This window comes from Lissotriton vulgaris, chromosome 11, assembly GCF_964263255.1.
Source record: "Lissotriton vulgaris chromosome 11, aLisVul1.2, whole genome shotgun sequence".
NCBI lineage: Eukaryota > Metazoa > Chordata > Amphibia > Caudata > Salamandridae > Lissotriton > Lissotriton vulgaris.
Window position 1 is genome coordinate 133,780,408 of NC_141699.1, and position 12,675 is coordinate 133,793,082.

Below are 12,675 nucleotides of genomic sequence, written 5' to 3' on the forward strand. Positions count from 1 at the left end.
TAACATAATCGTCCCATTCTGCGTCAGGATTTTGGATATGTTCCACATTCTGTCCTCATCTGATGAATCATCATCATCATGCACTGTAACCACATCATGCCCTTCTATCAAAGGCTGTTCTTCCTGCCTTTGAGAAGTTGATGCCACAGAAGTAGAAGGAGGTTGCTGAGTTGGTGGTGGTGGAGGTTGCTTGGTTTCGGAGGTTTGAGATGGGAACCTCTTCTTGTAATCCAACAACATCAGCTGTAGGTCATTTATTGGTGAAGACGGCATGGCCACCATACCTTGTCCTGATGGTTCCTGAGGTGTATCAGGAGGAGTGAATTGAGTCTCTGGATGATGTTGACCCAGGTAATAATCATCCAAATCTGAGTCCTGGTACTTCACCTGAAGTTGAGAAGGACTATAAGCATCTCCATATGGACTTTCATCCTCTTCAGAATATTCCTCGTCTAGAAGAAGAGGCAGAGGTAATGGTGTTACCCTACTGGGTGATGTAATTTCCTGAGTAATTAGTATTTTCCTGATTGAAATTTTAACTTTTTGGATCGTCCACGGTGTCGTCGACGAGGGAATTGTCATCGCTGGAGAAAGAACTGTCGTAGACGGTGGAGTAGATGTCAGAATCCTCGTTGCCGTTGTCATCGACATTGTTGTCTTCGTCGCCTTCGACACCATCGTCGGTGTCATCACCATCGACGTTGAGGTTGTTAGTCACGTCGACGAAGCAGAAGCATGTATCGTCAGCGAAGCTCTCGACGACAGGCCCGTCGACGGAGCAGAAACTGAAACCAATTGGGTTTTTTACGTCATCGTCGACGTACCTGAGGAGATTGTCGTCGATGGACGGATTTTCTTCTCTCCTTTCGCATCCTGAGGTGTACTTGAAGGCTTCTTCAAGATCTTTTCCAATGGTGAAGAGGTAAAAGAAAGGCCTTGGCTTGCCTTTTTTCCAGATGACACCTCAGGAAGAAGTCCCTCTTTCTCCTTTGAATTGTGAGGAGATTTTTTGGGACTAAGCCTTTTAGACCTTTCAGAGGTCTTTTGAGAAGCCTTAGCAGGAGGTTCGGCAGATGTAGAAAGGGAAGACCTACCGCTTTTTGTAGACCTCCCCGAAGATGTTGCTGAGGAGGAATCTTCACTATTAATAAAAAGAACCTCCTTTCGAGACTTCATCTTCTGTAGCCAAGTCAGAAGTCTTCCTTCCTGGTCTCTCAGAGTCTTGGTCGAGAACGTTCGGCAGATCTTGCACTCAGTGGCCTTGTGATCTGGGTATAAGCAATAAATGCAATCTTTATGCTTATCTTCGACATATAGTCTCTTCTTTGAGCAAGTAGCACAGGCTTTGAATACAGCTTTCTTTTCTAACATCCTGAAGAGAAAAAAAGGTGTAGAAATCCATAGTTGAAGAGAAAACTGAGCAGAGCTCACTGGAGACTCCCTTAGCACAACGTGCGGTAGAAAATCTGAGGCTCTGAGGTTCTCTCAGGAGGGTTCTATGGGGTGAGGCTAATCTGATTGGTTGTCGCAAAGTTTTGGTCTCTTTTACAAAAAGAGGTAGATAGGCTACAAAATGAGATGAGGGCTAGGCCTAACTTTCTCTTTTGTACATACTGCTATGTTATTTTCTATTTACAGAGGCTCCCAGGCTGACGACAGGGAATGATACAAAGCATAGGAATCTATGAAAGTTCCAATACTGGGGCAAGTGGATCTGCGGTTCAGTTGAAGAGCTGGGTATTGAGGTCCTTCTTGAATTGCTGCAGTGATGGTGATTGCCTGAGGTGCAGAGGCATGGAGTTCCTGGTCTTTGCAGCGAGGTAGGAGAAGGATCTCATATGGGGACCTGGGGGTGAAACCATTGCATCTTGTAGGTATCAAGGACCCCCTGATATGGATAGGACTCCTGGGTCAGGGAATACCATTGCAGCTACGGAACTCAGACTTGCATGATTTATGTCAGAAACTGTCACTTATTATATCCTGCATTCCTGTATACTGCAGCAATTGGGTTTTTGGTTGCACTATGTTTTGCTGTACATACTGTTTGATTCTAAAAAATGCACAACAATAACATTTATTTTAAATGGACATAAAAGTATTATGGACCAATTAACATGAGAATAGAGAGATTTTTGCCTCCTCAGCTAAACAGACCTTCTTTACAAACTGGGTCTTCACATAAACTTCAAGAAATTAACTCTTGAACGAAGTTAACTGGTCCAATATTTGAGAGCATATCAAGAGAGATGGCTAGGAAGAGTGTCTCTTGCACAAAAGAGTTTTCTTTCTAGACATCAGAAATGCCCTCAACTTCATTTTACATACTGTAGTTCAGTAACACAAGTATGCTCCCCCTGGGCTCCAGCACCTCTTGTATTTCTCTGGTTAGGGGTGCAAGACTACATATGAGATCTCTACAGAAATGCCTCGGAGAAAAACAGTGTCAGAAGTCAACAAATTGGGGCAACAAGATACAGATGTCTTCCCGAGTCTTGCAATCCCTCAAATGAGGGTGCCAGAGAAAGAGGTTGCTCACAGGTGTTTTATTTTGTCTGCTGACCCCATCACGGACTCTGTTAATGGATGGGGCCTTAGAGAGATTTGGGGCTCAGATTTGAACTCTTACAAAACAAAGTAGAAGGTCTCCTATGGAGAAATCTTTTCAAATAAACACGATGGAGTTGAGAACAGTGCATCTGGAGTTAAAGTATTTTTTTTCTAGTGATCAAGCAATGTCCATCGATATACAACACATCCGCAATGTACTATCAAAAAAGGAGAGGAGTGCATGATTCAGAGTTCTTTCTCGGGATGCTCAGAATATCTGGCATCAGCTGCTTGCGAGCAGCATTTGTCTCTTGGCAATTCCTCTTCCAGGTACACAAAATATGACAGCAGATGAATTAAGTTGTCATCTGTTAGAGCAGCTCATATGGGTCTTGACCAACGAGGTGATAAAATACCAGATCAATCTGTTTTCCTAATAGAAGAACATGCAAAATGCCCTGTTTAAGCCCTGAGTTTCTGGAACCTGGCTCCCTGAGAAATGTTTAAACTCAAAATTCAAAAATAGATGGCCAAAACTTGTCAATGGCCTGTTCCTTTTAATGTAATGTAAAAATGTAGATCCCATTTGTAAGAACTGGGGTCACCAGTTCCCCGGGGGTTAGCCTGGCAAGAGCAGGTAGGCACCCGAAAGGTTAGGTGTTAAGTGACTACACAGCACACGCATCCACTGAGACAATGAATGCACACGCAATGACTGAGACCACACCGGTATGCTGGATTCAAATCAATAAGTTATTTATATAAGATTAGCATCAGGGTGATCAAGTATTCACAGGTGTATAACGTATTAGCTTCTCTTAAAAACCACATGGGTTACCTCACCCAGCAATAAATACTAAAATGAATAAATATTAAATATTAAATAACTGTCGGCGTTTCACCAGACTTCTCACCAAGCAAGGGTGAATATTCCCTTAGACCCCTTTAGCAGGAATAACCAGGCCAGAAGTGAACAGTTAAGTTAGCAATAACATACATTTCAACAGTACATTTCATTAAGGGAGTAAAGGGGCCTTTCATCATCAATGCAGCACATCTAGAATGAAAACCACGGCTGTCAAATCATTAGGGCAATTCCAGAATCACTACAGCATTAACTCTTTATGCATTTCATTAGAAGGATAAACGCTGCCTTACTCAGCAGTAACATTTCCTCAGGGAGACAAACAGTGCCTTAGGCCAGACTATTCATTGTAGGGGCCAGAGGGCACATCAGCCAATATCATTCCCTCTAGAAAGGGGGTTACTAGTTTGACCGGGCAGTCACCTAGTACTTCCGGGGGGCTCTCGCCCAGTCTCAGAAACCCTGCAGGCAAAACCGGGCCAAACGCAGTTCCACTCGGGGAGGGGCGATCTCGGGCCTCCCTCCGGTCCTCCAGAAGCCCCGCGTTCACTCAAGCAGCCCGCCCTCCTTCCCCGAGGGGTTACCTGTTTCTTTGGGCCTACCCGGGTCCCATGCGTCAGCTGATGGCGGCTGGTATGGTCACCGGAGGCTGGTGCTCTTCCTGAGCCCTCCGATGGTCTTTGGGACTTGTGGGGCTATGGCACCCCTCCGTGTTTGCTCCGGCGTGTGGGGGGGGCACTCGCGCACTGATGGTGCCTGGCGCGAGCTCTAAACTCGGTCCCAGGCCTCCAGAGGCTTCCCAAGCCCAGGACCAATCGGCAGGCTTCCTTAGGGGGGCGCGCCCACGGCCGCCAATGGTAGCGCGGCTCGCGGGGGCGTTCCCGCCTATCTTCCGACGACGTCAGCAGGGGCGGGGCGCGGCCAATGATGAGGCCGGGCACCCCTGTAACGTGAGGAGGGAGACGAGAACTTCAGGCCTAGCGCGGCCTAGTGTACTCAGTGCGGAGGCCCTCTCCTGGCTCCGAGGACCGCTGAGGGGGGCACGATGTCGGCGCTGGCTCCGATGGGGCGCCGGGCACAGTGCGGTGGGGGACAGCAGCGTTAGCAGGCACAGCGCGTCCCGGAGTTTTCTACGGGCGGCGCTGGAGCCGCGGTCACAGGGAGAGGTTTCCTCAGGCGCCTCAGCAGGGCGCAAACAGCTCCGGGTCGCGGCGGTGAGTGCACAGCTGGCACTTTAGGGCAGGATGGCGCTCGGAGAGTGTGGCGCCTCGGGGCAGTTCACTCGACTGTGGTAATTGAGGCAGATACAGTGCTACTCAAAGGGGGGCAATTAGCATGTTCACAGCGCTTCAGGCAGGTCAGTGGTCTAGCGCTAAGTAGAGAAAGCGCTTGGCAGGCAGTCCAGGCAGTTAGGTCAGGGGACAAGGCAGTACAGTGCAGGCCCCGATGAGGCAGAGGGGTGCAGAAGCGGCACCGCACAGTACCTGGCTGATCCCCAGTAGTCCTGGTAACACAAGAAAGTAGTCTTCTCGGCGCTTGGTTGTTCTGGCGCCCTTAGGAGGTGGTTCTTGGTTGCTGGAAGAGGGGAGGTGTCGTTGAAGGCTGGTCAAGTTCCCTCAGAAGGTCACTGAAGAGGGTCCCTGGGTTCCCCTCCCGCCGGGCCAGATCAGTGGGCTAGCTCAGGGTTCCTCACTCTACTTGGAAGGCAGCACCTAAGCCCTGTCACTCTCAGTGGCATAGTCCCTGACTAGGCCCTACCGCCTAAATCTCCTGCGTGGGTCCCCCAGGTCAGTGATGCCCCAACTGACTGGAAAGTTTCCCTCCCTTTCTTTATATAGCGACAGTTGGCAGTTGGCAGTGGTAGTTGGTGTCACCTCCCCTGTTCTAGAAGGTTCCAGGAGCTTCCCTCATTCTATCTATGGGCTGGCAGGCTGGTATCGCAACATTGTTTAAGGATTCCAGCCAGCTCCTGGCTACTAGAATGCGTCTACAAAGACCACGCTGCAGTAGCAGGGGTCAGTGGCAGCCATGTTAGGGGAAGAGAGCACATGCACCTTAACATTGGGAAACAATGGGAAGGTGCCCAGAGACCTAAGGCCAACAAAAAGTAGGTGGGAAAAATAAGTCAAGGGCGAAAAAAAAATATGGAAAGACCACCCTAGGGCTGACAGGTCTAACACCATTCCTTTGCCTTGATTAGAATGAAACCATATTCATGGGCCAAGGGAGGGCTTCATAAGCTTGCTCATCACTGGCAGCAACCACTAAGTGGAATTATGCTCGTTGAGTGCAGACAAAGGTGCTTCAAAACATTCAGAAAACAATGGACAGTTTGTGCAGAGAACAAAGAAAGCACTTTGTTCACCTTCCCACAAATCTAGGTACAGCAAAAGTAACAGCCTAGCCAAATATAAACAGTATTGAAAATCTAATTATATAGGAAAGGGTGGTTGAACACTAACAAGAGAAGCAGACAAAAAAAAAGCTCACATTTATCTACATATATTTGTCGAGTTGAGGTTTTCCTAAACTCATTGAGCACATCTTGGCAATCTTTAGGGATTCCAGCCATTTAGCCGCTCAGAAACAGACAACAGTCTAAGGAAGAACGTTGTTGATGCTCCGAATAGTAGATCATGTCTCACTGGAGTGTTCACTTGAGTTAGCACAAGTAACCTACACAAGATGGGAGTCACACTTGCTGACCTCAATTACAGGCTACCTGGAAGACCCGTGATGTACAAGTTACTTACCTTCCATCTGGCGGTTGGGGAAAATCACAAAGGTGAGGAATCTGCGGTTAGAAATTTCAATCAAGATATCTTAATTTTTTTAATGACCCCAAACTGGATATTGTAGGCTTCAAGCAGCTACTAACCAATTTCTAAGCTTCACTTTACAGTGATGCAACATCAGACTGACTGATGCAACATCAGACTGACACCATTCACGTCGTCCTGTTTGCAGCAGGGTCAACACTGCCTAGGACAAACCCCCAAAATAGGAAGGGACAATAAGACATTTTGGTAGGATGAAAATCTCTGTTAAAAAAACTTCAGAGCTATTTCAGTCCCAAATGCATATAGCAGCCTAAATTCCAGACCGAAAAAATGGAATAGCTACTACAAAAACGTTTCTTTGTTTTGTAGGATCTAACTACTTGACTTTAACAGAGAAACTGCTTAACAAAATGAGTTCCCTACCTCTTTACAATATTGAGCCAAAATTTCATTGAATTTTTTCATCATCTGCTTGTTAATGGCTTCACGAGATCGAATGTGTTTAAATTTCAAAAGCATGTCAAAAGCAGCCTCGGCAGAGCGTAGGGTTTTGAAAGATTCATCGATGAAGTTTTTGGCTTCTTCTTCAATGGCCTGTTTGAGAGACGAGAACAAATCAAGCAACACACCAAAATTAAGCATGTAAGCTCATATGTAAAAACTTAAAATCAAACAAATGCATTCAGAGCGTAAAAAACAAACACATTTAAACATAAAAAACACATACTGAAGTATCTCAGTACTGAAATTTAATCTGACAATGAAATGCTCTAAAAATCAAAATGCTTCATTACCGTTAAGAAATGTATCAACATCGTTTTCTTAATGCCAACAATTTATTGCGCTATTCATCTAATTTGCTTTAACCGCATACATTTCTGTGATACTTAAAATCACGTTAGACGAATACGTTGATTTATTTAACATTCTGTTACAGAAGTAGATTGTTATGTATTGGTGCCTATGAGAACCTGACCAGATCTTATACTGAATTATTCAATATTACAAAGTCACAGCTGTGAAAAAAAATGCTTACACTGATGTGAATGGATCAGTGGAAGCAAGTGAGTGCTTCCCTGTAGTTAACTCTTTCTCGGTTCACCAAAGACAGTAACAAAATGGTAGAATGGCAGCTGGTGGTTTCACCAGGGGCGTAAGACAGAGCCCTGCAGTCCCTGTGGCGCAGAGGGCCCCCAAACCCCCGGAGGGCTCGCAGCCCTCCAGGGGGCCGCATTCAGCGTAAGGCCAGCGAACATCTGTGAAATAAGGGATACCCGAGGGCACCGCTGGGGCGCCTCATCATTTTGCGTTACGCTACTGGGTTTCACCCTTTCCCAGCGTCTCCCGGGTCGGTCTCCACAAACCAAAAACAAGCAGGGCAAAACAGGCAACACGTTTTCCCTGCCACCTGCAAAGTTCCCTGTCAAGGGAGGTCCTTGCCAGAGGTGTGCTGACAGGATCAGAGACGTTTTAGTTAAAGCATTTATTTATTTATTAATTTATTTAATGCATTTTTATAAAGCACAGACTTTACCCGAAGACGTTTTAGTTAAAGCATTTATGTATTTATTAATTTATTTATTAATTTATTTAATGAATTTTTATAAAGCACAGACTTTACCCGAAGGTGTCAGAGCACTGTACAATAAAACCAGTTATGTTACATGGGAGAACTGTTACAGGAATGGAACAAAACAAAAGTAGCAGGCCATAGAATCAAAAATAACGCAGGCAAAAGGAACACAATATCAAACACAGCACGCACAGAATGTACAAACAAAAATATAAATATATATGACAAATTTACAATGACTAAAGAACTTCCTGGCGAAAAATAGCAGGCCATAGAATCAAAACAACGCAGGCAAAAGGGGCACAATATCAAACGCAGCAAGCACAGAATGTACAAACAAAATATTAATATATATGACAAATTTACCATGACTAAAGAACTTCCTTGTGGGGTCTGAGAAGGAGGGAATTAGTTCTGAAAGTGTCTTTGGAATAGAAGAGATTTGAGGTCCGCTTTGGAGATCTGGATGGAGGTGATGGCACGAAGCGAAGGAGGAAGCGAGTTCCAGATTCTCACCGCATTACCTGAGAACGATCGTGCCATAAATATTTTCCCTTTTGAGGGAGGGGGGCTCAAGAAGGAACTTTTCCGCATTCCGAGAAGGTCTTGAGCCTCCAGACAATTTCAGTCTATTCACCAGATAGCGAGGGGGGGAAGAGTGCAAGGCTTTGTGGGTAAAGCACGCCGTTTTGTAGATAGCTCTAGCCTTGATGGGAAGCCATCGGAGTGAAGACCGGATAGGAGTGATGTGGTCACTTCATTTGGACCCTGAAATGAAGCGAGCTGCAGAGTGGAGGACGGATTTGAGGGGAGAGAGGTGAGATTTGGGAAGGCAAGTCAGAAGAGAATTACAATAATCCAGTCTAGAGAGAACTAGCGATTGGACCAAGGTTTTTAGGTCATTCTCCGGGAAGAACCGACAAATCCCCCATAGAAGGCGCAGCTGAAAACCTGCGCTCTTGGCAATGGAATTGATGTGTGAGATTAGGTTGAGTCTTTTGTCAAGTATGACACCTAAGGATTTAGGGCAGTCCACAATGATGGGGTTACTGTTGAGTAATTTCAACTGATCCATCCAGGATTGAACAGGAGGCGGGGAGAGAGAGCTAGATAAGAGGAGGAATTCTGTTTTGGAGGGATTGAGAATGAGTTGCTGAACTAACATCCAGTTGTGAATAGAGTTGAGAGTAGAGTTGAGTAGTGAGAGATCATAAGGGGAAGACACCTTAACGTAGATTTGGGTGTCAGCCGCATAAAGATGATAGAGGATTCCAGATTTGCTTAGGAGGTTCCCTAATGGTTCCAGATAGAGATTAAACAGAGTGGGAGCAAGGATAGAACCTTGAGGGACGCCTTGACCAACCACCAGTGGAGCCGAGAGACTGTTCCCTATCTTGATCATTTGTGATCTGTCCGAGAGGAAAGAGGCAAACCATTTGAGTACTGTGCCTTCCACACCCATTTTCTGTTGAAGAATGTTAAGGAGGGTGTTATGATTGACAGTGCCAAAAGATGCAGAGAGGTAAAGAAGATATTTGTAAAGTAACGCACCCAGGCAGACAAACGAAATATTGGCACACATTAATTGGCAAAAAAAAACAACCAGAAATAATAAAAGGTTGAAACAACTGTTTTAGCATATAAAGTACATTTTAATTTGATAAGAACAAAGCATATGATAAAATCATTAAATCAATAATAGAACTCTGTAAAAACCATTCTGCATTATTCCGTATAAATTCATTGATAAAAAGGAATGCAAAAGTATTCTATAAATCATAGAGGTAAAGAAGAATCAGAAGGCACGATTCCCCCGAATCGAGAATATGCAGCGCATCATCGATCACTTGCAGCAGGGCTGGTTCAGTGCTGCAATTTTGAATAAAGCTAGACTGGAACATGTCTATGAGATTATTGCCCTTAATGTGTTGGGAAAGCTGTTTTGCAACGCATTTTTCTGTGATCTTTGAAAGAAAAGGGAGATTGGTGATGGGGCAGAAGTTATTGAGGTGGTTTGCATCTGCAGAGGTTTTTTTTTAGAAGGGGGTAACTTGCCTGTTTTGAGGACAACTGGGAGGGATCCTTGACTGAGGAAGAGATTGACTAGCCTGGTCCAGTAGGAGAGAGTGTTAGTATGGAAATCAATAGCGATGTCACTGGGTATGGGGTCAGAAGAATGGTTGGAGGGTTTGGTTTCTCGGATGCATTTGAGGAGATCATCCTCCGAGACGGCGGCAAAGTTCTGTCAAGTGACTAGGGATTTTCGCTCCTCAATGGGGGTGGGGTGGGTGACCTGTTCCACCAGAGATTTTACCTTTTGATCGAAGAATAAAGCGAACTCAGTTGCTTTTGTTGCGGCATCCTCAGGCTTGTTGGTTTGGGGAGAGCAATTTGTTTTTTTTATGAGGTCGAAAAGTTTTTTGGGTCTGTTTTTAGCAGCATCGAGGAGGGATCTGAAATGTGATGGTTTTTCTTGGAAGATGTAAAATGGGCTCTGGCCGAGGACCCCAGTCTTTCAGGGAGGCCCCTGAGAGATCTGGCTCTGTTCTCAATACAGTCCTGCCCTAATGACCATGAATGATTCTTAAACATAGATTGTTTTAAATACTATTTTGCTTTAATGTGTTTTTAATACGAGCGATGTATGGGAGTTACAGATATTTTGCAACATCCATAAAAAAATCCTTTTAGATCAAAAAGAGGACCTCGGTCGCAGAGTGAGCTGCTGCTATATTACACTATTGAAAACACACATCACAATCTCTGAATATTAGATAGAAATACATTTAGAATTTTGACCAGGGTGTCAGTAGAGTGTCGGTCACCTGGCCAAAGAGGGCGTGAAAAAGCTGAAATTTGATCATAAATGTAAAGCTGTTCCGAACAGGGGCCCCAAAAATATGTTTGGCCCAGGGCCCCCAAAATCCTTAAGATGTCCCTGGACAGGATTTCTAAATCGCTTTGACACGGTTCTCAGAGAGCCTGTCAGCATGGCGCCTTATCTCTGCCCTATGGAGAGCAGTGCTACACCTGGGAGCAAGACTCACCTGAAGTCACGATGAAGTGACCTTTTAGTATTCCTTCTACTGCAAGGCATGCATTGCGGCTTCGGTCTTTGCACTGTGCACGAGGTAAGGAGGTTTTCCCAGCTTCACTCAGTCAGAGTTCCCGGGAAAAGAATCGGCAGAGGAAGCACAGACGGGTGGATGAAAAGAAGGTCGCAAGACCTTGGTCCCAGGACGTCAATTTCCCTCGGCAGCTCCGTTGTGGTAAATAAAGTTATTACCCTGTCATAATTTCTATACATTAATAAGGAATAAGGATAGCTCATAAAATGAGAGGCAGAGTCCGTGGTGTCCGATTCAAAAGGGCTTTAATACAATGACTCGAGTCAATGGAGAATCGGGTTCCATCACCACTAAGGTTCAGGAAGGGTCGTCATCTAACGCTTTATTCACATAACACATTATATATAGTAAAACCATACAATTGCAATGAATAGAGAAGGCGGAGCGCTCCAGGCGGAGCAAGTGAAAGAGAGAGAGATAAGAACACATGGGCGTGTAAGGAGGCGTACACGTGAGTGTTCACTTGATGAGTCATAGGTGTGTCATAGGTGGGTGGATGCATAGAGGAGGTCTGCAGGGTCAGCAAGAACCTTTACCCTACTTGTGCGCGCAAAACTGGTCATGACGTGTAACTGACGTGTAACAAGGAGAGCTGGGGGGAGCTGACTTTAGCACTAGAAGAGGAGTCTGGGATTTCAGAACGACCTGCACCTTTGGCATATCTGATATCTTGTGTTTGGAGGATGTATTGTCTGAAGTAAAGGTCTCTCGAGCAAAAGCTGTTCATCACTAAATGCTAGTGTGTGCATATATTTCTTCGTGCATTGCGTGGGGGCCATGGGCCTTCTATGGCAACGGGTTCAGTAAATTACTTGAATGGAGACAGGAAGGCTAGGCCCTATGCTCTGCAGGCGGAATATGTTTACCCCTTTCACTAGACTGGAATGTGTTTTTGCGGAGCTGAGCAGATAGCTGTAGGCAAAATACCGTCTTGGCAGGCCAGGCCGGGCACCTCTCGGCTGAGCGGGAGTAAGGGAGAGGTCAGGGATGCATAACTAAACTGCAACTTTCAGAGTCAGAAGAGGCTCGGAGCCTGAATTCAGGGCCTGGCTCGGCTGGGCCACAAAAACGTGTGCGTCTCGACTTTTAAACGTGTACCATGTAAATGCATTGGCAACGTAGGCCTCAGTGCAAAATTAACGTTTCATTCATGGAAGGCCGAATAACTGCCATGCTAACATTAGACGGAAATGCAGGGGCATTATTATTACAGGCACGAGATGGGAATTACATGATAACATGGACATACATGGGGCATAGGTACATGGATAGGGTGCGAGTGGGGGACACACTGGCCACATAAAATTTTCTGTTTCCTCATTCCCTCCTTGTCCCCTACTGTGCCCTTCAGGACACATCTATATTTATGAGACCATCTATCTGTTCATATAGCATCATTTGCTCATCCTTTTTCATTTGTGCACTGGAACGTGAACGTGGACGGGGAATACAGGCAGTGGCACACAAGCCGCAAATCGCTGGGCGACATTGCAGACAGAGACAGCAACTGAATACTACGAGCAGTATTATTCCTAGGAATGACAATACTTTCCATCCCCAGGCTGATATCACACTCAAGAGCCAACCGGACCAAGTCCAGGTGCCTGGATTCTGGTGTATCTCGTGAGCTATCTTATGGAGCCTCGTTATTGCTGCATACACTGATGGTGCGTTATTTGGAATAAACACACAACAACTGGAGCCGATCACTCTACAAGCTCCGCCCCTATCGCCCAGGATGACGTCAAGAACAAGGCGGTTCTGAAGAACAACAAGTCT

The 12,675-nt window shown here is 45.6% G+C and overlaps 1 protein-coding gene across 1 annotated transcript in view; it reads right to left on the reverse strand.

Moving 5' to 3' along the window:
* The window catches only part of DNAH10 (dynein axonemal heavy chain 10), a 1,963,751-nt gene that overhangs the window by 1,622,380 nt on the left and 328,696 nt on the right, over window positions 1–12,675 (reverse strand). The window contains exon 12 of the mRNA XM_086942901.1: window positions 6,619–6,789. Within this exon, the coding sequence (XP_086799027.1) occupies window positions 6,619–6,789 (171 nt within the window). The remainder of the gene's footprint in view (window positions 1–6,618; window positions 6,790–12,675) is intronic.